The 26,098-nt window shown below is 32.9% G+C and overlaps 1 protein-coding gene, 1 long non-coding RNA gene and 1 other non-coding gene across 4 annotated transcripts; 1 reads left to right on the top strand and 2 right to left on the bottom strand.

Moving 5' to 3' along the window:
• Positions 1-1,161: 1,161 nt before the first annotated feature.
• Positions 1,162-5,641, bottom strand: LOC128291629 (uncharacterized). Its single transcript, XR_008281433.1, has 3 exons — positions 5,487-5,641; positions 2,129-2,186; positions 1,162-1,502 (listed from the first exon to the last, which is right to left on the bottom strand). It is a non-coding gene; the product is annotated as an uncharacterized LOC128291629 (long non-coding RNA).
• Positions 5,642-8,944: 3,303 nt separating this feature from the next.
• On the top strand, positions 8,945-9,050 carry LOC128292291 (small nucleolar RNA R71). Its single transcript, XR_008282276.1, has one exon. It is a non-coding gene; the product is annotated as a small nucleolar RNA R71 (small nucleolar RNA).
• Positions 9,051-16,085: 7,035 nt separating this feature from the next.
• LOC108458135 (uncharacterized) lies at positions 16,086-20,095 on the bottom strand. 2 transcript variants are annotated; one of them, XM_053027394.1, is made up of 3 exons: positions 18,199-20,095; positions 16,602-16,681; positions 16,086-16,501 (listed from the first exon to the last, which is right to left on the bottom strand). In XM_053027394.1, exons 1-3 carry the CDS (start codon positions 19,015-19,017, stop codon positions 16,360-16,362), a joined length of 1,041 nt encoding a protein of 346 aa, XP_052883354.1. In that variant the 5' UTR covers positions 19,018-20,095; the 3' UTR covers positions 16,086-16,359. The 2 variants fall into 2 exon arrangements, with proteins under 2 accessions (XP_052883354.1, XP_017612899.1); XM_017757410.2 differs by having other exon boundaries at positions 16,086-16,486; positions 18,199-20,091.
• Positions 20,096-26,098: the final 6,003 nt, after the last annotated feature.

The following is a 26,098-nucleotide window of genomic DNA, read 5'->3' as shown; positions in this document are numbered from 1 at the left end:
AAAACAATAAGTAACTCATTAACAAGTTTTATCAATGTTTACAACATAATCACAAATTCACTACAAGTTGTCTTCCTGAGCAATAGTCACTAAATTATTTATAACTGGAGCTACAAAACTCCAAATCAATTGCCGTTAATTTTCCCTGAAAATATACTCATATATCTTCCATCCATAAAATTTTCAGAATTTTAGGTTTGGCCAATCAATACCAGATTTTTCTTAAAGTTTCCCCTGTTTCACTGTTTGACTAATCTGACCACTCTTCACTACGAATCAAATTTATCATTGTACAGAATTCAAAATATGTTCTATTTGATTTCATTTGAAACTAGACTCATTAAGGAGCCTAATCATATAAATTTTATCTTATAACCATTTTTGTACAAATTATAATGATTTTCTAAAAACAGAACAGGGGACCCCGAAGTCATTTGACTCTATCCCACGCCACTTCAAATATCTCATTATCAGCAATTCTTTTGCTTACACGGTTTATTTTATAAGAAACTAGACTCATTAAGATTTAATTACATAATTTATTCAGCTTCTAACTCAACTCCAACAATTTATGGTGATTTTCTAAAATCACGTTACTGCTGCTGTCCCAAGCAGATTTATTACAAATTTACTCTTTCACACATTCTTTGCATTCACATTATTTAAACATGTATATCACCAATCAATTTCATCACATACTATAATTTCACTCAAGCATAATCTCAATACAATACATCATGCTCAATGATTACTTTTAACCGTTCAAAGTAGCAATTATAAGATGATTACGCACATAGTCCACCCTTATCGATAATTTACGATGGTTTTGCCCTTACTCACATATATGACATAGGCATTTTCACCTATGCTTCTTATTTCACATTCATGATTCAATTCCAATCGATCTAACATGCATGAGAATATATCACATACCAGCCAACTTAATGCATTGAACAAATTCAATTGCCGATTTAACACAAGGTCTCATAGTCTTAGACTTTTATCAAATCACCGCATTTAGCACGCTAGGTTTTAAACCCGATAATATTATTTACCGACTTAAAGCTTGCTAGGCTCAAAGCCCAAATATCACCATTATAAAGTCGTCTCATAAACAATTCATATAATATAGCATGTATACCTGTTCACTTTGCTCTATTCAATCATTCAATCACAATTTATAATTTCCCTTTGAATCATTCGATATTTTGCACACTAAGTGTCATTCTCAATATCTCGCACACTAAGTGCCATTCTCAATATTTCGTACATTGAGTACCATATTTGATTGCCCCGCACACTAAGTGCCACATTTTGTCGATATGTCGTCAGACATTAAAATATTCACGTATATACAATTTATACAATATTAAAGCATTAGAAACATCAATTTAACAATGCTTATTGCATACGAACTTACCTGGCTAAATTGTAGAGTCATCAAAGTTCAGGAGCATTTTGGTAATTTTCTCATTTTTCTCGATTTTCCACCCGATCTTGATCTAAATTAATAATTTCATTCAGTATATTAATTTAGACATTAAAACACCTCATTTCATACAATTTGGTCATTTTTGTCATTTTTACAAAATTACCCCTAAAGTTTTACTTTTATTCATTTTAGTCCCTGAGCTCAAAACATGAAAATTAACCATTTTTAACCATAATTAAGCTTAGCCAAATGTTCATGGTATCGAAACAGTCCATAATTCACTTTATGGAAAAATTATAGTTTTGCCCCCTAATATTTCAACTTCTTTACAATTTAGTCCCTATATCATAAAAATGCAAATTCATGAAATTGAGTAAAATTCTACTATAGACGAATATCATTAGTGTCTCTAGCAGCCCACACATTTCATTTATTTGACATTTTAACCACAAAGTTTTCACATTTATCAATTTAGCCCTTAATTGTCAATTTCACAAAAATTCACTTAACAAAAAGTGTTTAACTATCAACAAGGACTCATATTCTTCCATTAAACTTCAAAACCCTATTATACTCATCAATGGAAAATATCAAACTATTCAATGGTTTTGCAAAATAGTCCCCTCATTAGATAGATTAAGCAACAACGATCCCGAAAATATAAAAATAATTAAAAACGGGACTAGAAATGCCTACCATGCATTAGCTGAAAGTTGGAAGCTTCTTCCATGGATTCTCAAGCCTTCATATTCGGCTGGTAAAAAGAGAATGAAAAAGATGACACCTTGATTCTTTTATTATATTCATTTTATTATTATTTTTAACCAATTTACAATATTAACCTTTATACACTTTATTTATTACACCAAATGCCAAGCTATCATATCCCACTATCTCTTTAATGGGCTAATTACCAAATAAGGACTTCTACTTTTAAGTTCTATATCTATTTAATACCTTTAGGTTATAGAACACAACTTTTGCACTTTACACAATTTAGTCCTTTTTGTTTAATTAACTATCGAAACGATAAAAATTTTCAACGAAACTTTAATACCATCTTATTGCCACTACGTAAATATTTATAAAAATACTTACTACTCGGTTTATAGAAACAAGGTCCCGATACCTCATTTTCTAAACCCACTTGACATTAGGGTCATACCACTTGAACTTAATAAATCGCTTATAAAACAAAAATCACAATATCAAAAACATTTTTAAAATCACAATTAACTTGTAAATATTAAATACAATATTTACCAACCTACTCGTTCGGATTTGGTGGCCCCAAAACCACTGTTCCGATCAACCCTAAAAAAACGGGCTGTTACAAAACAACTACCTCCTTAGCTACTTAGCCCGTTAGTACAGTAGAGTGCCCATATACTACTACTATTATTTTTATTTTTATTTTACACTCTTACTCAAACTTGTTTTTCTAATCAACAACACAATAGAGCAACAAAATGTTGTTGACCTACTCAGCAGTTTTAAAAATTGGAGTATTTATGACATTTTTTAGTTATTTTTTTTGTAACGCCCCCCTAACCCTATACCGTCATCGGAACAGGGTTACAAGACATTACCAGTCAGTACAGTCCAATTTCGGTCATTAATTAAAATAAATATTTACACACATCCTAGTTTTAAGATGTCGTCCCTTTAATGGGCCCTCACGGTCCAATATGAACAGTAAATTCGATTCGGGACTAATTTAGAATCGCTACGAATTTTTAGTAAATTTCAAAATTCATACTACATACCGTTGCCAACCATAATTTACTCATTTCATGAGTACATCTACAACCTAAATGACTCTCATAAAACATCCTAGGTACATGCCATTACCAATAATTAACACACTTTACCTTAATGAATTCGGGATCGAATCGGGATCTTGATTCAACGTTCTATCTTTACTAAACTGCATGCGAAACAAACCGTCAATGAGTATGGTATACTCAGTGGTATTTCCATAATCCGAACACTTAATAATATAACAATTAAACTTAAAATCACAATAACAATTATAAGTATTCATTTATTTGTTTTATAGATAAAATTTCAATTACTTACCATATAAATTCTATACAAGTCATATAACAAACACAATAACATATTTGTTCAATTCTTTTCATTTACTTACCGTATAAATTCTATACAATATATTTACAATTCACTTGTTTTCACACTTTACTTCTTAACAATATACCATTTTAATTCATTCTAACATCAATCATCATCCATTTGAACTTCACTCATTTCATGAACCTTTTGGTTCATGTTTTCAATCTCATATCTCAATTTCAATTCTCAATTCAATTTCTCATTTCACTCCAATAGCTCAATCAATCAAATTCACTCGACTTATCTTTTCACTTATTTACCCCTATTAACAAGACTCGGACCTTGGCGGATACGGATCCAACCAAACACACCAATATGGCACCCAGGCCTCATCGGATAGTTCAAGCAATATTTGACACCCAAGGTGTCTCATCGGCCTAGCCAAGTAAAGTTGGTACCAGTACCTCATCGAATCTATCCGAAGAAATATAGTGACACCAGTGTCTCATCGATTCGAGGTCGAAGAATCCCTGAACACTTCCAATCCTATGGCATGCCAACTATATCCGACTCAGCCCGATCATTGTTAATAGGGTATTCAATTCACTTTCAATTTTTTTTCAATACACATTTTAATTAATCACATAAATTCATAATTCAATACAATTCAATTCACTTTTCAATAACAAATATCCAAATATCTCAAATCTCATATTTAAAATTTTCAAACAATTTATATTTCAATTCAATTCAAATAATCAATATATATTCAATATTCAATATCTATATCTATATATATATATGCGCCAATTCAATCAATATAAATTCAATAAATTCATCACATACTATATCAATCCATTTCATTTACAAAACACAATAATTCTTACTTCAAAACACTTAATATACATATTAAGAAATAAATTCAACAATTAAGTATTAGGTTCGGATTATAGAAATATAAACCATAATTTTCGAGCTAACTCCGTTGACTTTGTCTTGTCCTTTCTTAGCCGAGATTTACGGTACCACATTGACTACTGAAATTAATACAATTCATAATCATTAATACATTACTAATTCATATCTTGAGTTATAGAATTCTAAATTAAGATCCGCTAATTTTTCCTGAAACTAGACTCACAAATATTCTTACAATAAAATTTTCAGAATTTTTGGTTTAGCCATTAAGTACAGTTTATTCTTTAAATTCACCCCTATTCTGCTGTCTGATAGTTTCGTCCCTTCTTCACTAAAAATTAATTATCTCACAGTACAGAACTCGAATAACATTCTAGTTGATTTCTAATGAAAATAGACTCATTAGGGATTCTAAACATATAACTTTAAGCCTCTAATTATTTTTATTCAATTTTTGGTGATTTTCCAAACTCAGAACAGGGGAACCCGAATTCATTCTGACCTTGTCTCACAAAATTCATTACATCTCATAATTTACAATTCAATTGCTTATATCGTTTCTTCTATAAGAAACTAGACTCAATAATATTTAATTTCATATTTTATTCATCCTCTAATTCAATTTCTACAATTTTTGGTGATTTTTCAAACTTAGACTACTGCTGCTGTCTAAAATAGTCTTAGTACAAAATGTTGATTTACTTTAATTTCAATTTAATTCTAACTAAATTCACTTACTTTTCTATCTTAATTCATACTTTATTTCTATTCAAATTTCATCCATACTCTCATTTAAATATTAAATTTCCAGCATACTTTCCTAATTTCAAAATTTCATCAATTTAGTCCCTACAACATAAAACTTATAACTTACTTTACAATTTGATCCTATTATCAATTCTAGCTTAAAATTTACTCAATTAAACCCTTAATTCACTATTTTATTCAATATGAACTATACTTAAAAATCTATAAACTCTCAAAATATCAACTTAATTTCATCAAAGTCTTGTTCCAAAGCTTCTAAAACATCAAAATTTAAGAAGAAATGACTTAATTGACTTACCAAATTAAACTTTGAGCCTTGAAACCCAAATTTTCCTTTTTCTTTTTCTTTTTCTTTTTCTTTTTCTTTCTTTCTTTCTCCCCTGTTTCTTCTCTGTTTCATTTGCTTTCATTCTGTTTCTTATGTTTCTTTACTTATTTATATAATATAATATATAATATAATATAATATACTATAATATAATAATAATTTAATATATATTTTAACACATAAAAATCTCAGATTTTTATGTTTATGCCGCCTCACTTAGGACAAATGGCATAATTGCCATTTTAGTCCTCTTCATTTTCTTTTAATCTACAATTCAACTTTCATCCTTTATTCAATTTAGTCATTTTTCCTAATTACTCTTAATTAAACTAAATTTACTTAATTAAACTCTAATTAACCACTCAATTGACTTCGTAAATATTTTTAATAAATATTTACGAATCCATTTTTTAGAAACGGAGACCCGAAAATACACTTTTTCGGTAACGGTAAAATTCGGGTCGTTACATTTTTCTTGAATTTTCTTAAACATTGCCACTTTATTCATTATTGAGTATTGCCATGTTACCGAATATAGCTTCAAGAGTCTCTAAGTTTATCAAAAAAAACTTACTATGGATCAATTCTAATCGGAATTAGGACATCTTAATTTTAGGGATCAATTTGCAAGCAAACTATCCTAAGCTAACGCCACTTAATCCACTATCACAACTTTCTAAATTTATAAAAGAATTAAGTTCCTCATTGAACATCATAGACAAAAATACACTCATCATAATCTAAATGATTTTTTTTGGCAATTACGTGTGTTATGGCAAAATGAATGCAAATGAACAAAAATACTAAAACATGCATGCTCAAGTAAATATCTAATGCAATTTAGATGCAAAATACAACCTTAAACCTAAGGGATGCATTGTCCTCAATTCATGTACAAATATGTAATATGAAAGAAAAAGATAGATATGCATAGAAAATGTCATGGCAAAAGAAATAAAATGCATGAGATAGGGAAAGAAAACTTCCTTGGCTTGGACTGGAATGTAGGTACTTTAATTGAGGCGAGTGGTCTTTTGTACACTCATCTTATAATGCATTGGCCTTTTAAGTAAATTGAGTGGTACATCCTCCTCTTCATTATCAAATCTGGTGAGTTCGTCAATAACCTAATCGATCTCATGATCCTGTTCAGTCATCGGTACAGTAGAAGGAGGTGGAACAGTCGTAGTATTGAGGGATTTACTTCCTCTTCGTCCTCACAGTTAATCTCAATACTACAGACTCTGTTTTCTCTGGTTTTTTCTCCTGTGCTTTAGGTGCAATCTCTTCATTGGCAGGATTTGTCTCAATAGGCTCTACATCACTGACCTCTTTATCTCTTGCAGTTTATTAAATTTGTCTCAATAGGCTCTGCGTCACCAACCCCTTTTCTCTCCTATAGTTTATTAAACAAAGGAAATGAAATAACTAAAAGAAATTTAAATAAAAAATGAAAAAAAAAAAAAAGAATTTCCAAGATGTTGATGTTAAACATCTTGAAGGTCAATAGACTGTTTTTCTGGTTATACATGAGCACCCCAATAGTACTTCAAACGTTATCAATTAACTTTAAATGTGTCCCATATTTTAATGTCATTAACATCAATAGCTCTATACGGATATACATGAGCTACCAAGCATTGCTTATCAAAATTGAATGGTCTATTTTGCTATAGCAAAATGCACAAGGGTCTCCGCTCAAATGAATCTTCATCATTATCAAAATTGTTGTGGCAAAATCTCATGAACTCTCCCTCCACTACTGTTTCTATCAAGTCAATGGCACAACATTTATCATTCTCATTAGCACATTTCAGCACATTGAATAAATTGAACGTGACATGTTGATCATTCATCCTCATGGTCAGTTTACCTTTCTACACATAAATTGAAGTTCTACCTGTAGCAAGAAAACGTCTTCCAAGGATAATTGGTACATATTTGTCAGCTTCACATTCTAAAATAATGAAATTGGTTGGAAAAATAAACTATCTACTCTTACAAGCATATTTTCAATTTTACCTTCCGGATGTACATAAGACTGATCAACTAGCTACAGCGTGACTGTTGTGGGTCTTGCTTTCTCAATTCCCATCTTCTTGAAAATAGGCAGAGGCATTAGATTTATACTTTCCCCTCATATAACGCCTTACCAACAAAATGATTTCCAATTAAACATAGGATAGTAAAACTCCCTGGGTCCTTCAACTTTGGAGGTAATTTATTCATCAACAGCATTGTGCACCTTTTAATGAGAGCAACAGTCTCAAATTCTCCTAATATACACTTTTTTGACAATATATGTTTCATAAATTTCACGTCGTTGGGCATTTGTTCCAAAGCTTCTACTAGCGATATATTGATATGGAGTTGCTTCAAAACCTCTAAAAATCTTTTAAACTGAATATCCTACTTAAAATTATAGAATTGAGGAAAAGGTAGAGATGGTCTTCTTTCAAGTTGCTGATATTGTTTTGCTGTGACATTATTGTTGGCAACATGATCTGATTCTACTACGACATTCTGTTGTTTACCCTTTTTAGGTACAGTGTGCTTTTCAGATGGCTCTAGGATCTTTACATGGTTGTTATTCGAGTTATTCTCTCCTTCCGTGGCATCTTGAGCAACGTCATCAAGCTGAGTTCCACTTTTAAGAGTGATGCCCTTGCACTGTTCTTTCCCTTGTGATCTCGAATTCTCAGTATCACTTGGCAAAGCTCATTTGTCGTCTTGAATTCAAAGCATTTGCTATCTGCCCCACTTGATTCTCAAGAGTTCGGAAAGAAATAGATTGACTCTGAATTACAACATCATTCTTAGCTATATATTCCTTCAGCAAAGCTTCAATAGATCATGATGAAACAGATGCCTGACCTTGCTAGGCATTTTGCCTCGACATAGGTTGATTATAACCTAGTGGTGCATTGTTGGCATTCTATCTGGTCGCATTGTTAAAATTCCCTACTCCTTGATTATTCCAACTAAAGTTCGGATGCTGCTTCCATCAAGATTATAGGTGTTAAAATAAGGATTATTATTCCAATTAAAATTACCCATGTAGCAGATGCTGGATTTGATGGGCATTCATCAAACACATGGTCTTCACCACAAAAACACATCCTAGCTTGACTGATTTCATCTTCTGAACTGCAGTTGGCCTATTTGTTGTCTTAATCAGATTAGTTAAATATGATGCATGGGCAGTCACTGAAGTGATTGCATCAAGTTCCATAGTACCAGTCGCTCTCTTACCAGTCCCAAATCGCATGGTAGGGTATTGGTAATCATTGTTGGCAATTTGTTTTAAAATCTCATACGTTTCATTTTAAGATTTATCCAACAAGGTACCATTAGTAGAAGCATCAACTACTAACCTCATATATGCATTTAACCCATTATAAAACATCTTTATCTGAGTTTAGTGCTGAAATTTATGCATTGAACATTTTCGAATTAATTCTTAAATCGTTCCCAAGCTTCATATAATGTTTCATCCTCTGGTTGCTAAAAATATGTGATGTCATTTCTAAGCTTGGCATTCATATTTGGTGGATTATACCGTAGCAAAAATATTTGGCAAAGATCATTCCCTGATGCCACTGTTCCTGATAGCAAAGCATTCAGCTATGTTCTCGCACAATCTCTAAAGAATATGGAAACAGTTTAAGTCACAGGGCACCTTTAGGAACACCCTGTTGTTTGAACGAGTCACAAACTTTTAGGAAATGTCTTAAATGTAGTATTGGATCTTCAGTTGGTAATCCACTGAATTGTCTTACTATTTACAACATCTAAAACATTACCGATTTCAACTCAAATTCTTGATCTTGTATTTGTGGCCCGACTATCCCTAGATTCAAATCATCCAAAATTGGAAGAACATACTCTTGAATGGGTCTATCTCGTTCATCTATCACCTGATGAATAGGAGGATTAACATATTTGGATTATTATTAAGGCTAGGATCATTTGGATTATCATCAAGAGACCTGGATCATTACTATTTCTGGCCATTTTTCTCAGTTCTTTTCGCCTTCTTCGTAAAGTTCTCTCGATCTCTAGGTCAAAAAGATACTCTTTGTTAGTAGGAATGCCTCTTCTCATAAACTACTGACAAACTTGAAGAAATTAAATTAAACTAAGTTAAATTAAATTAATGGAATTAAGTAAAATAACCAAACCAAAATACACCAAATTGTCGATCCCCAGAAATAGTGCCAAAAACTTGTCGTGTGTGAATATGATATGCGAATTGTGCAAGTATACAAGTCGAATCAAGTAATAAAGTGATAAGTGAGATCGTCTCCACAGGGATCAAATTAGGTAGACATATGTTCAAGTTACTATAACAAAGTTAGATTAATGTTATAGAAAAATAATGATAAGAATATAGTGGTAAACAAAAAAAATATTAATGTGAACAAAATGTGTAACTGCTGAATAATTGAGAATGCTATGGCAATGCAATAGTAAAAATGCAATGGCAATGTAACGTCCTCTAACCCCATACCGTCACCCAAACAGGGTTACAAGATATTACCAGTCAGTACAGTACAATACAGACATTAATTAAATATAAACGTTCAGACTCATCATAATTTTAAGATGTCGTCCCTTTAATGGGCCCTCGCGGTCCAATATGAACAGTAAAATCAATTCGGAACTAATTTAGAATTACTACGAATTTTTCTTTCAAATTTCAAATTCATACTATATACCATTGCCAACCATAATTTACTTATTTTATCAATACTTTCACAACCTAAATGACTCTCATAAGACATCCTAGGTACATGCCATTACCAATACTCAACATACTTTACCTCATTGAATTCGGGATCGGTCTGGGATGCTGATTCAACGGTCTAGTTTAACTGCATGCGAAACAAACCGTGCACACTGAGTATACACTCAGTGATATTTCTATAATCTGAACACTTAAACAATTATAAAACATATTAATTTATATATATTGAACTATTCAAACTCAATGAGTATTTAAACATTTAATTTTCAACCAATGTTTTGGACTACTTTAAATTCAAAATCATTTATTATTTTTCAATAGCAATTAATCAATCAATAATATTCATTAACAATCAGTCAATCAGAACAATTATTTATTCAGTAACAGTCAGTTATTCAGTAACAATCAATTATTCAATAATAATAAGTTATTCAGTATCAATCAATTGATTGGTTATCCATGAATATCAATTATTGATAAAATCGGATATCTGATAACAATTAAATTATTCAGTAACAGTCGATCTTTCCAGTTCTTTTATTTACCCATATTAACATGACTCGGACCTAGACGGATACACGGATCCAACCAACACACCAGTACAGCACATAATGCCTCACCGTCCGAAGCCGGAACAGTAATAGTAGCAGTATGGTACACAGAGTACCTCATCGGAATAAATCAAAAGCGATAAATAATGATATATAATAACAATATTCGACACACAAAGTGCCGAATTAGTAACGATAACGATAACGATAACGATGAGTCGGCACATAAGTGTCGATCGATGGCCGACAAAACCCGTACTCTTCCATATCCTATGGCATGCCAACTATATCCAACTAGCCCGACTAGTTAATAGGGTATTTAATTCACTTTTCAATTTTCAATTAATTCATATTTTAATTAATTAACTATATATTTTCAATTCAATATAATTCTATTCACTTTTCACTAATAAATATTCAATTTCACAATAATCACATTTTCTATCAATTTCATTATTTCCCAAATCAATATATTTTTCAATATAACATACATTCATATTCAATACCACATCAATCACATATATTCATGTAAGTTCAATAAATTCAACATATACCAATTAATCCATTTCAATCATAAAACACAATAATTTTTACCTTAACATTTGCCATATACTTTAAATAAAATATAACAATTAATAACTAAGTTCGGATTATAAAAATACAAACTGTAATTTTCGAGCTAACTCCCGTTGTCTTTGTCATTTCCTTGCTTAGCCGAGATTTCCCGAGACAATGTTAGCTACGAAAATTAAAACAATTAAATATCAATATACTAACATTCAATTTTCACATTAAATATTTCAATTTCTATCCAACTTTTGCCTTAATTCCAATTTAGTCCTAACTAAATTCATCCATTTTCTATATCAATTTATACCTTATTTCTATTCAAATTCTAACTAAACTTTAACTTTAACAACAAATTTTCAGCATAAAAATAATAATTTTGAATTTTTTCAATTTAGTCCCTATTATATAAAATTTATAACTTATTCTACAATTTATTCTATCTCCCACTTCTAGTTAAAAATTCTATTAATTCAATCCCCAATTCAGACCTTTACTCACTAAAATTGAATATCTAAAAATCTAATATCTTCCAAAATTTCAGCACATACTTAATAGTATTTTGTTCTAGTTTCATATAAACTCAAAAATTACAAAAAAAAGGACTTAATTTGACTTACCAATTTAAAATTGAACCTTGAAATCCTTAAATTTCTTCTTTTCTTTTTCTTTTTCTTTCTGCTTCGTCCCCTATTCTGTTTCTATTTCCTTTCTTTTGTTTCTTTAGTTTAAATATATATATAAATATATATATATATAAAATATAATATAACATAATATAATATAATTATAACATAAAATATCTTTATTATATAATAATATAATAATATACTAAACATAAAAAAAATTTCACGATAGACCGCCTCAATTTATACTTTTTGTATAATTGTCTTTTTAGACCTTTTTATTTTCTTTTAATCTATAATTCAACTTTTACCCCTTATTCAATTTAGTCTTTTTTCTTAATTACTCTTAATTAAGCTAAATTCACTCAATTAAACTCTAATTAACCACTCAACTAACTTCATAAATATTTTTAATAATTATTTACTAATCCATTTTTCAGAAACAGAGACCTGAAAATACACTTTTCTGATAACCTTAAAATTCGGGTCGTTACAGGCAATTACAAAAATGATTATATGAATAATATGTAACTGAACAAATAAACAACTAAGGATGCGATGGCAAAAATACTATGGCAAGGGATAAGTGATATACGATGTTGATATGGAAGGTTGGAATTACTAAGAATCTACCCTTACTGTTAGAAATGCCTCGGCAAAATCGTAATCAATCTACTGCTCAGAAGAGTTCTAAAGTGGTCTACTTCTTTCGAGAGCAAAAACCTCAAGTTACCTTGCCCGTGTCTATAGGCCTTTAATACGGTGCGCTGTACTGTTTCCTTCTATATGAGCGTTGCTTTATGTCTAGAATCTACTACAAGTATCTGTCGAGTACTAGCTCATATAATTCAATTTCGGTCCAACTAATCCAACTTTTTCAAAATTAAATTAGTTTATAGGCATGTTGTACAATTGTCTATGTCTAGGCATTGAACGTATACAATTTAGAACTAAAACAATTGAATGAAACCGTAAACTAATCCAAATCTATGCTTCAACCATTAAAGAAAATAAAAGTTTTGTCAAGTAATCCAAACCCTATGAGATTTAGCTCATGGGTTGGCAAAAAAATTCAAAACCAAAATATAATTCAACATCATTTTCATTAAATCAATTCACGGAGAAATTGTTAAGAAATAATAGAAAAACGACGGGAAGACAACTTTTACATGTCCAATTCACACTCCAGCGACACAGTGTCTTGTGGTGGCTGAGAGGGATTGCCTTCACCTTCCTCTTTTTGTCTCTACTCAACCACTGCCTTCTAGTTTTGCCTATGGATCTCCACTCTTATTCCCCATTAAGGGTTTCCTTCTTTGGATTTTTACAAGCTTTTTCCATAGGGTAAATCCAACGACCCAAGATATATTCTCATATTTTTTTAGATTTTCTTTTCGGTTTAAAATCCCTTCCTATAGGGTAGGTGGTTATCAGCCTATGATCTTATGATCTTTTTTCCTCTTTTTTAGGCAGATTTTCTGGTATAAGTAGAGTTGGGCTAAAACTGTTATGCATTGAGTGTTGACTCAGTCATCTTCCTGGAATTGCCATGGCATACAAGTTGGCAAACTATCCAACCTTTTGCCCTGGTAAACCTTCATTCCTTTATTTCTTTGTCCACATCTTGCACTTGTTAAATCACCAAACATAACCCTTCTACATGCAATTAAAAGTAACAAATAATAATATTTAAGCACCATTCAAGCTTCTTATGCAATGTTCTAAAAATGCTAAAATAATATCCTAAAATACAACTAAGTTCACTTAAGTACAGACAATTGACCCAGTCTAAAAGCATGAATTATAACTCTTTTCAAGAGTTATCAGCAGCTCTGGTGTAGTCCCCTTCTATAGATCTTTTTCTATTACTCAAATGCCTGAGAAAGAAAAATAACAGAGTAAGTTAATTTGAATTTAGTGAGTTCCAAATAGACGCATAACGATTATCAAGTTATCGAAAATAAACCCAAAGATAAAGACAATTTCAAGACTCAATTTTATAGACACATTATGCAAAGTTGCTAGTACAGTTCTCTGGCGATAGCACTTTACCAATATAACACACATAGTACCCCTGGAAAATACATACCGCCAACTTATACATATTTCCCTCAATCATGTATGTTTACCTATGACCTAACCTTGTGCCAGCCTCGGACCCATATTTCAGAAATTAGAAATGCATATCAGCCATAATCATATTTTTGTTCATATTCCTTATTAAATTGAACATGTGTTCTTCCGTAAGGTTGGACCGTGATCTGTCAGTCCGATTTGAAATAAAGCCGCCATACCTTTAGCATAACAAATAATGCTTCTTTTCACATTTTCACATGTCACAGATAGTCTGGTATTGGGCTCGCACACGAAGTGGGTATTTTCACTTCAACCATGGCCATGCTTATACATACAACATTGGTTTATTACTCACACATCGATTCACCATGTATCGACCTATCTTCAGTAAAGACAACTCACCTTACACAACCCATATATCATAAAATTTTCATAACTCAAAAGAAGTAAGAATGAATTCACCAAAAACTTCAGGACAAAATCTACTCTACTAGTCCTTTGCCTCGATTGCTCGGACCTTCACTAGCTTATTGAGCAATCAGTTGGTACTTATCAGTGGCATTTTGACAAGCTTCTGGAAACCTTCCTTGTCTCCTCTAACGAAGATAACTTAAAAATTCTTAGGGATGTAGGGAAGAACACAGAGAGAAAACAAATGTGAGACATGTTGGCTATAGGCACCCTTTTATAGAACAGACAATGGAAAATAAGCTTAATAGGAAGGTCAGACATCTCACTATCACCTTGAAACCTGAGACTAAACTTGCCTAACAAATTTTGAAGTCTAATCTTTTACCAAACGCAACTACTACCACTAATCAGAGTGGTAAAACATTGCTTATGCACTTAAACAACCAGCTAAACAAGCCATTCGGCTACCTAAACATATCAAGCTATCATCTACAATATTTTTGTTCAATTCCAACTACGTCTCAACTAAACTCTAATGATACTCATCGAGTTATCGCTTCCTCTTAATACAATTCTATCACTCTGCGGATTAACTAGTTCACCCAGAAAATCTGAGGTTGACGGATTGTCTCATTAAAGAGCCCGCCAAACCTAGAGTTCGCCAAATGATGAATTCCAACAAGGATACCCCTATAATGACGTATTGTCAAGTTCAATACGCCATCCAAACACTTAACGGATAATTCACCCCTTTTCTACCCTAGCTTACCAATTTATATGCCAACGGCATATTGATATGATCTACCTCGGGTGGGATATTACACCTTAAGTCTCTTCAAGCAATGAGTCAATCTTGATGAGTCGAATAACCCAAGTGAACAAGAAGGAACATCAATGTGCACATTGGTCATGGGTTTTTATGTGCGACCTATGACACAAGGACTAACTTCAATAAAAAAAGTTTAGGCTCCAATATAAGAATGATTACTAAATTCAAGGATTAACTTAGATAAAAAGAATTTCAAACCCTAATGCTAAAACACTTGCCAAATTTAAACCCAGATAGTAAATAACCCATTTATTTTTTCCAAATTTGAAAACATTTTTACTATTTAAAAGTATTAAAATGTTATATTTATAATATTTATATATTTAATTAAATTTAAACAAAAACCATATTTAAATGAAAAACATTGATTTGAAACCAAAGCAATAATTATTCAACAGTAAAATCATATCCATCCCGTTGAAAGTAAATAAATTATTTTTAAAATCATAAAAATAAAAAATATTAAAAAATTATAAATATATGATTCAATTAATTTTTTAACCTGATTCTACTGGCTTTATACCTATTCATGAGATAATCCATTTTTTACCTCATTCAAAAGCGGCGTACAGACCAACTGGGTCTGACTGACCTGTTTGGTCTGGTTTCTAAAAAACTGCCTATTGACAAGTTCACCCAACCAGATCAATCTCATATTGTGCATTAGATAAGTTCCAAACCTGATTTTTCTTTTTCTATAAGAAAACAAAGAATATAACTTTAAACTTCCAACTTCTGATTGAAACATACAACATGGCCATCTTGTGAAATCTAAATTTAAATTTCATATTACTTTATCAAACAAAAAATAAATGTTATAGGAACGGTTGATGAAATAATACACTATTACAACATATGGACACCTTACCCACAGGGTTGAAGTTTAGAGCAACTTTAGCCCCAAAATCTCAGCCATGTAGGCCTTTGAATTCCACCTATAGATACAATGAAAATAGAAGTAATTGCTGGTTCAAATGCAGAACTGGCATGCAAATTGGCTATACCAGACAAACTTTAAGGTTTGCCTTATGATTTATCAAGTTTTATATTGCCTCTGACTGTCCTTCAGGCCATTCTTAGCTAGCTTTGCTCCATTTTTCTTGCCTGTTGGAATAGCCTTCATAAGGACAACAGAACTTCCCTTTCCTGATTTCCGAGGTAATCTGGAGAAAGGAAACCTGGATGATATTAAATTTAAGCACAAAGCAAAATCAAGTAAATTAAAATGATTAGAAGAAAAAGAAGAATAAACGGCTGTAATTTTGCTAGTCTGCTTGCCTCTTTCTAAGAACTTGGGTAAGATCAGCAGGTCCCTCATCACGAACTTCTTCCTCTTTGTCATCTGGACCATTCCACCCCTTGCATAGAAGATGAATATATATATATACAAGTTAGAATCACTTGACATCAGCCTGTTAATGCTGAATGTAAATGATCGAAAAACCATCAACATGCAGCCAGGAGCTGCAAATTTCACATAGGTAAAAATATCATGGAGGCCCTTGTACTAAGAGTTGGATTGCATTTTGTCCCCTCTACTCAAAAAATGGATAAATTAATCCTGTATGTTAGATCAAAGTGCAAACCGGTCCTTCCGTTAACAATTCCACCCATTTTTACTGTTAAAAACTGGTCTATGTATATCAGCATAAAACTGTATAGTTATTTCGTCAGTCATGCCAGTTTCTAACTGTATAATTGGATGAAATATTTAACAGAAATGACTAATATACTCTTTAATCTATTGTATAGGAACGAATTTTCCCAATTTTTGAGAAAAAGGGGAAAAATACAATTTGACTCCTAGGACAAGGGGTTTCATGGTACTTTTACCATTTCACATACACATACAAATGACAGACCAACAAAACCATATTCCAGTGATAGTCAACTGAAGAATACATATATAACCAAGAATCCTATTCTTTTTTTTTCCTAAAAAAATAGTTCACTTCCACTTCCAGTAAGGCAGAAACTGAACATCAAACCAAATGTTTCAAAGAACACAAAAAATAACTCAACAAGAAGTAACTCAAATTCACTATAGTTGAGTTCAGATAATATGATTTACTAGATCTACATGTCAAAACCACACATTATAGCAACAGGCATAAATAGCTGATGATTTATGATTTATCCAAAAGCATCTCCATATGATAGAAGCTATATATAAGAAGTAGCTCAATAACCAAACTGCTATTAGTGGCTTTGAGAGTACAGAAAACAATAAAAACAAACAGTTATTATCTCAGTTGTCATTTCACAACACCAAAATTAAATCATTTGCACCTTAGAAAATCTGAATATTCCAAACCACCATGCACCATAAGTTTTATTAGTACTAAAAGGGAGCTGTGTTTTGATTATAGTCACCAAACATTAAAATCTAACAAAAATGCTTGAAGAGCACTAAACAATTAAAATTATCAGATTCAAGACCAGGTGCTGAAAGTACATAAGAATTGAATTCCATTCTCTTCAGCAGTAAGGTTTACATCAAAAACAGCATGAAGAATAGCCTACCACTCTGGAAAGAACATATATGCATATTTTGAACAGCTTAAATCAAACCCAGAAGGGTATACCAGAATTGTGTTCACTTGTGTGTCATCATTCGTAAAGGTAAATGATGAGTTTTCCAGTCATTAGTTTGCATAAGCAACACCCTTTCACACTTCCAAAGCCATCAAAAAGTGCAAAAAACAACGAAGAGCATTTAGTTATACACGCAATACTGAACCCATCAATGAAAAACTAAAAACAGAATGGGACTCCATTAATAATGACTAAACTCTCGAAAAGCTCACACACAGTATGCATATACTACCATATAATAGTCATTGATTTAAAAGAGACATGTAACCTTAAAACTTACATGATTTGCAGGCGACCCACATTCTCTTCCACTAGTTTCTTTGAGTGACCGAAGCTCCAAACTCGAAATCTTTGGTTTCTTATTAGAAATACCAACATTGTTGATGTCAGATGGAGGAGGTTTCCTCTTCTTTCTACCAATGGTGCGTGACTTTCCTTTCTTGTCCTTAACTTTCCAGATATTTTTCCTCCTAAAGATAAGCTTGTCAACTTTCCACACGGGGCAGCTGGTGTCTATTACCGTCACTTCACTTCTCGAGTACCCTTTCAGTTCTCTCTCTCCTTCTCCTTCGCCTTCTTCTTTATCTTCTTCCACGTTGTTATTCTCGCCTGCCTCTTTCGATTCTTCCCTTGAATTCGACGACCTCGTTGAAACGAGGATATCCTTGTCATTTCTCACGTTATCCGAACTGCTTTTCTGTTCCTCAGGAGTCTTGAAAGTGCAAATTCTAGGGTTTGTTTGTTTCCTAGAAGCTTTTTTCCTGGAAAATCTGGAGGTTTGGGCTTGTTCACCCATGTTGAAGAGCTCCGAGAGGACATTGCTCATTATACCAAACCATTCTTTATCTCCTTCGGGATCGCTGGATATCGCCTCCGGAGGTGGTGGCTTCGGATTCTGGAGTTGTCCATCGTTGGAGTGAGTTGACTCGGAGTTGGAATTCGGAGAATCGGAGGCATTGGTGATTGGAGAATCGGAAGGGTTAGGATTTGCAAGGAAATGGTCGAGGTCAAGGTTGTCGCCGGTCGGAAACCCCTTGCTAGAACGAAGCCGGTCCAGCCAGTTCGAACCGGACTTAGCGGTCGGGATTGAGCAGAGCATTCGGTACCGTCAGATTGAGCTGATTCGACGTAATATCTGAGAAAACGATAACACAGCAAACAAAATGGAACCAGAAAAGTAAAGAAAAATAAAATAAAATTTGGGTCTTCAGCAACTCTCACTGAAATGGAGCGGCCAACGTTTCGTAGTTGAAGAAGGGGGAAGTTCTAGTGCTAGAATAAACAAGGGTGCGCGATGCGCACAGTATGCTCTTTGCCACGTGTCACTTCACCAAACCCTCTCTGGTCTCTCTCCTTCACTGAAAGGCGAGTTTAACTTGGAGACCCGTGATTCACGTTCACCAAAACAAAGGCCTGGACCAACGTACTGGATTTTTGTTCCATCTCATAAGCCCAATTTAACTTTTTTTCCTTTGGTGGATTCTTTGTTCCATCTAACCCAATTTAACTCTCTATTCTAGGCCCGTAAATTTTTTTTTTATCAACAAGATATATAAATTTAAAGCAAAAACATATAACAACTCCGGAGGATCATCCTAAAAAAAGATACAATACAACAAAGTGGATTAGGATAAACAAAATGCAAGTGAATAATCAAGAGAGACATGTGCCAAAAACTGCTCTCTAGCCGAGCTAAAGCATTCTAATGACAAATCCAAAAATCAATAACTCCACCATTCAGACTCACGATCAGACCCAAAACAGTAACCAACTTTAGCCAAATCCATACTTTGTAACCTATTACTATAATCCTTACAGTTACTATACTCAGCCTTATCCATATCAACAAACATATTATAAACCTTACTCAAATTATCTGCCCAAAGCTTGAGTGCCAACTCCCAACAACTTCTAATGATATAGAAACAATTTAAAGCACTTTAAGAGAAATTCTGATAGTATCAAGAATCTCAACAACACCAGCAACAAACAAACTAGCAGCAACAATAGCAACTTTGGTGTAGTATGTAAGATTTGTTGGTCGCTTAAAGCTGGAATAGAATGAGGCATGATGATGATGAAGAAAGAGTCTTATCTTTCTGCCAAGAACAGAATCTTAACTTGAATTGTGAGGTGCCAAGGCAAGAAGGTGCAAACGTTTATGTAAAGGCCAATAGACATGTGCCACCTCAAAGCGATCTATAATATGTGTACGACCCTAAATTTCTCGATATTCCTTAACGCCTGAAAATTTTATGGTATTTTATACGAGACCATTCTAATAATTTTATTCGAGACTATTCTAATAATTTTATTCATAAATATGATAAGAAAATTTAGTTTCTATGGATTTTGTTAATTTTAGGGTTGTTGGGAAATATTTTGAGCTATTCTAGAATTTCAAGCTTAACTAAATAAAAATACAAGTTGAAAGGTAAAATGATAATTTTATCTTCGAGTGCATTTTGTCAATTAGAAACCAATTATGATTAAATCTTAGTGTGGATTTATGCCTCACATTATGGACTAAACAGTATGTGACGTCATAACGAGGAAGTATTCTTCGTCCCAACGAGCAACCAACGTCACAATGAAAAGAAAGCCCTTGTCCCAACGACATGATGGCACATCACGATGTGGCAACCTGCAGTTCAAGTTTTTTGGCTTTTCTCATTTGAGGAGATAATCTGCTGAGCAAGGATAAACTTGATAACGCGTTAGGCCGAAATTGTAACAACCCATTTTCAGAGAAATTAGAACAGTGGTTTCGGGACCACAGATCCGAGTCCGGAGAGAAAAATTATTTAATAATATTTTATGATCTATAGTACGAAAATAATATTGTGTGAAAATTTCGTAAAGAAATTTGACTGATTACATGTCTAATTTGGTAAATGACCAAATTGCACAAGGTGCAAAAGTTGAGTTCTAATAGCTAAAAGGATTAAATAGCTATAGATTTTTAAATTGGAGGTCTTCATATGGTAAATATACCATTAAAATATGCTTAGTCATTAAGGATGATGATTCATCCATGGAAAAAAAATAAAGAAAATGACTAAATTGGAAAGTAAAATAATAAAATATGATAAATGATTAAATAAATAAAAATATCATCATTTATCATCTTCTTCCCCAAATATTTGTATGAAACCCTAGGAAAGAGAAAGCAAGCTTTCTTGGCCAAATTAGATCCGAATAAACCGAATATAAAGTTAGAATGAAGAAAGAAGAAAATGTCGGATTAGTAAACTTTATGTACAAGAACACTTATTGAGGTAAGTTCGTATAACTTAGCTATGTATGTTTATATGCTTGAAGTGAATTGTGTATGTGATTGTATAAATATATATGTGGAATGATTACATATCCGATAAAGCCCGATAAATGATAATGTTGAAATAAAGTAATAAATGATAAAAATGTTATTTTTATGTTTGAGTTGAATGTGAATATGTGAATTTCATAATTGCATAAATATATGAGATTGGACATATACCCGAAAATTTCCTGATAAATGTTAAATCTCGTTTGAATAAACAAAATTCGATGGATAATGGTGATTTCCCTTATTGAACGAGGTCCTACATTTGTTGTAGAATGGATTTAGCTCGAACGAGTAATCCTATTGACCTCATTATGGAAAGGATTTAGCCCGGATGGGTAATCCTGAAATGAGCCTCTCGAGCATATATTTCATTTAGGATTTAGCCTGGACTGGTAATCCTAATTGACTGGATTCAGCCTGGACTGGTAATCCAGATTGAACTCTATATAGTATTTGTCACATAAAGGATTTAGCCTGGACTGATAATCCTGCTGTATAATATGAGACTTGAGAGTATGCTTTCTGAATAAGTGCCTTAATGTGTACTCCTGAATATGAATTGACGGATTATGACTTTGTACACTTTGAGTGTACTACATGAGTATCCATCGATAATTCAAATAAATTCAACAGGCAAAGTTCTGACATGAGCAAATATGAATTTGAGATAAATGGTTATGGATTGAGACATGATATATGGAAATATGAAGTGATGACACATAATATGAGGAAATATGAGATGATGATACAAGAACACGTAATTTATGAAAAGAAAAGGGATTTTTACATGTATCTACCTGAAAAATATGAAACGACATAACATGAAATGAAATATGGAAGTATGAGATATTTATATATAAACATGAAATGGTTTGATGGATACATTTATCTATGAAAATAGATTTGTACACCTTGAGTGTACTACCCGAGTGATTATCAATACTGCAATTGATTATTAAGTAAAGTCCTGACATAAAATATACCGGAACTCGAGATGAATTAATATGAAATGTTTTTGAAGTACATGAAGATAATATGTATAAGTATTATATGAATACATGGTGTGGAAAAACATATGTGAATGAGAATACAAATATTATCGAGCTCATATATGTGTTTCTTGATGTTATATGAAATATGTGACTAACATGGATGATATGAATATGTGTTAGGGCTTGTGACCAGATGGTTTGATTGTGGTTTGCATGATTAGCTTAAACATGGTTGGTTAGTAAGTTAATTACCAAGTTATACGGACTTACTAAGCATTATATACTTACTCCGTTTTATTTTTTCCTGTCTTATAGTAAATCGAAAGCTAGTTGGATTAGAAGCTTGGTGGAGATCACTCACACTATCCAACAGTTCATTTCAGTGTATAAGGTAAAAAAATTATGGTTATAATGGCATGTATAAGTTAAATTGGCCAAGGAATGGCATGTAATTATTTGACAATAACTAGCCATTGGAATGGCTAGTTATGGACATGTTTTGATATTTATGTATAAAATATTATATCATGGTATATGATTGAAAATGTTTAATTGATAAGAATCATATTGACATATGGATGAATAAATTAAATTAGTATATTGATATAATATGCATAAATGTAAACTTTGTATAGAGGTAAATATGAGTACAAAATTGATATGTAAATAAATTTGTGATGCTTAAAGGCACATTGGTTGAATGTTTATATGACCATGAGAATGTGTTTAAGTTATGGTGTAGGGTAATAGCAAGTTGGGTGAGAAATGTGGCTTGGAAAATAGCCTATTTCCGTCTACACTGGTAAACACACAGGTGTCTGTCTTGACCGTGTGTGACACACATCCTAGCACATGGGCGTGTGGTTTGGCCATGTGTCCTCTGCATCCTAAATTTGAGAAACAGAATACTCAGAATTAAGCACACGGGCAGAGACACGGGCGTGTGTCTCAATTGTGTGGGCGACACGGCCTAATACACAAGCGTGTTAGGCTATGTGGTACAAGTCAGAGAGTTACACGGAGTAGAACACGACCTGAGGCACGGGCATGTAATAGGTCACACGGGTGTGTCCCTTGACCACACGGGCGTGTGAGCCCTGTAGTTAGGAAAAAAATTGAAATTTCACAAAAAGTTTTCTCAGATTCCAATTAAGACCCTATTTGATTCTAATGTTTATATTGTGCCTCGAGGGCTCATTCGAGGGCCAACATGATTAGTATCGACATGAATAGTAAATAATGTGAAAAATCTGTAATTATTCTGTAAACTTTGGTAATGCTCCAATAACCCTATTCCGGCAACGGATACGGGTTAAGGGTGTTACAAAAATAAAAATCCAGATGGGCAAGCTTTAGTTCTAGTTGCAAGAGGCAGGTAATAATCCAGAAAGGTAGATCAAAACAAGTCTAAAGCGTGATCCAAATCAAGAAACCATGACAAATCCTGTGGCTATTGCAAAAGATGGGCCACGTTAAGATAGAATGTTGGAAACTTCAAAATAAAATTAAGAGGGATGGTGAAAATAATTAGAGAGATAAGAAGAAATCCGAAGTTTCTGATGCTAGTGTAGCTGAAGATAAAGGTGATGATTTCTTATTGGTGTCGACTAACGAAAGCTTCAATCTAACTTCCAAATGGATCCTAAGTTTAGAGTGCTCCTCATGTGTGTCCCAACAGGGACTGGTTCTCCACATACAGCTCAGAAATAATTCTCCATGTAAGATAATTGACATAGGAAACATACAAATCAGGATGCAAGATGGAATAATTCAAACACTATCAGACGTCAAGTATGTGCCCGACTTAAAGAAAAATCTCATCTCTTTAGGAATTTTGGATTCTAATGGTTCTAGGATCATTTTTTAGCCAAATGGCTTAAAAGTTTCTCGTGGAGCTTTCGTTGTGATGAGAAGACATAAAAATGGCAGCCTATACATTTTGCAAGGGTCAATGGTAACTATTGCGGCTACAATTACCAAAGAAAATCCAAAATCGTCTCTACGTCAAGAGGAGGTAGACCCCGACGTCGTGATGACGCGACGTCTCGATGATGATATTCTCCACGTCGTAATGATGTGATGTGATTATTTCTCTACAGATTCTAATTCAACCAAAATTTGGCACATGTGACTAAGTCATATGAGTGAGAAAGGTATGACAGTCTTGTGCAACAGAGGTTTTCTCAAAGACACAAGAGTTGGTAAGTTAGGTTTCTTTGAGCATTGCGTTTTCGGGAAGTAAACTTGATTCAGCTTCTACTCAGTAGTGCACAGAAAAAAAAAGGGACTTGATCTACTGTAATTCGATGTAGCAGATTAAACTAATTTACGTATTTTAGGAGCTTGAAAATAAGCATTATCATTAGGTTTTAATTATGCTTTAGCAAGTTTAATTAAATTCAATAAAATGTACAAAATGAATCTTTTATTGACCTTAGAAACTGAATGAGGCCTAATGGTGAACTAATGAACTTTGTAAGTGTGCAGGAGACCATTAGAAGGAGTACTAAACTGATATTAGACAACATGTCGCAACACGGAGGGTTCGATGTCATAACATAGGGAGCAGAATGGAGAAATTCCAAGAACGCTTTTGATGTCGCGGCATAGTTTAAGGGTGTCATGACATACCCCTGAGGACATCCTTAAGTAGAGTATACTGACTTCTATGTCACGACACATGTCCTGATGTGTCGCAACATAAACTCTAGATGGGAACTAATGTGAGCCAAGGGGCATTTTGGCCCGCACAATCCAATTTAAAGCTCGAGAATGTCAGCTAACCCGGCGTTAAAGATGACGACCACATCAAATCTATAAATAGGCTTATTTTTCACATGTGATAGACACCAATTACTTAGCTTAGAATCTCTCTTTTAATTTTGGTTTAAGTTTTTTTTCCTTAGGTTTTAGATTTATTTTCAGTTTGTTCTTTATTTTATTTCGGGAGATCTAATTTATGGATACGATAAAACCTTGTGGATTCACTTTCATACAAATTTGACTTTTTCTTAAACACTATACTTTCGATTCCTTTATCTTGTTTAAGCTTTATATCGACTTTATATTCTTTATGAAAACCATGAGGAGCTAATCTCTCTATGGGGGATTAGCAAGTTGAGGTATGATATATTAACTATTATGTAGGGTTACTCAACGAATCAGTTGTTTAGGAAAGGAAGAACCTAAAAACCCTATGCTTGATGACCCTAGGAAGTTATCAAGGTAGGAATTAACCAAAAATTGGTATGGCCTATTCGTGAACACCTTAACCCCAAACTGGTATAGACTGTAAGGTTTGAAGAGAAGTAGTCATTGCTGACTCGTTATTCTAGTGGATGTATCGGAAGATCCTGCTAGGATATCAACTAGTTGATTGATGAGGAACCCAAAGTGGCAGTTGATGAAGATTACCAAAGCGAGCTAATCACCCATAATCAGAATTGATTAATTCTACTTTTCAATTTCTCAATACTTATTTATTTTTTATATTTTTATTATTATAAAAAAACCCCAAAAATCTATTTTAATTATATTTGTGTGATATAACATATTTCAAATACTATTTAGATCTTTTAGTGTTTAGGTTAAAACTGATCTAGTTCTAGCCTCATTTGGGTATAATCATCAGGGTACTCACCTACTCTAATGTAACTATATTACAACTTGACCCGTGTATTTGCGGATATCGCCTCACTTCTTATATCTTTTGATGCAGTATTCACACTCTGGACGTTAGTACATCCGGAGGCGGTCAAGACTCTTGATTACATTCCTTACCCGGTCCAGTTGCCGAACTCGAGCTATAGGATGTTACAACCCTTAACAGAACATTTCACATTTTTTTTTTACTTTAAAAT

Source organism: Gossypium arboreum, chromosome 4, assembly GCF_025698485.1.
Source record: "Gossypium arboreum isolate Shixiya-1 chromosome 4, ASM2569848v2, whole genome shotgun sequence".
In the NCBI taxonomy this organism is placed as follows: domain Eukaryota; kingdom Viridiplantae; phylum Streptophyta; class Magnoliopsida; order Malvales; family Malvaceae; genus Gossypium; species Gossypium arboreum.
This window is presented reverse-complemented; position numbering and strand designations above follow the sequence as displayed.

What these genes read in the sequence shown, in the direction of transcription:
- LOC108458135 (XM_053027394.1), bottom strand. Translation starts at nt 19,017, where the DNA reads ATGCTCTGCTCAATCCCGACCGCTAAGTCCGGTTCGAACTGGCTGGAC. An exon ending in GTGGGTCGCCTGCAAATCAT is followed by an intron (nt 16,682 to 18,198) that starts GTAAGTTTTAAG and finishes CTTCTATGCAAG; the next exon opens with GGGTGGAATGGTCCAGATGA. An exon ending in ACCCAAGTTCTTAGAAAGAG is followed by an intron (nt 16,502 to 16,601) that starts GCAAGCAGACTA and finishes AATATCATCCAG; the next exon opens with GTTTCCTTTCTCCAGATTAC.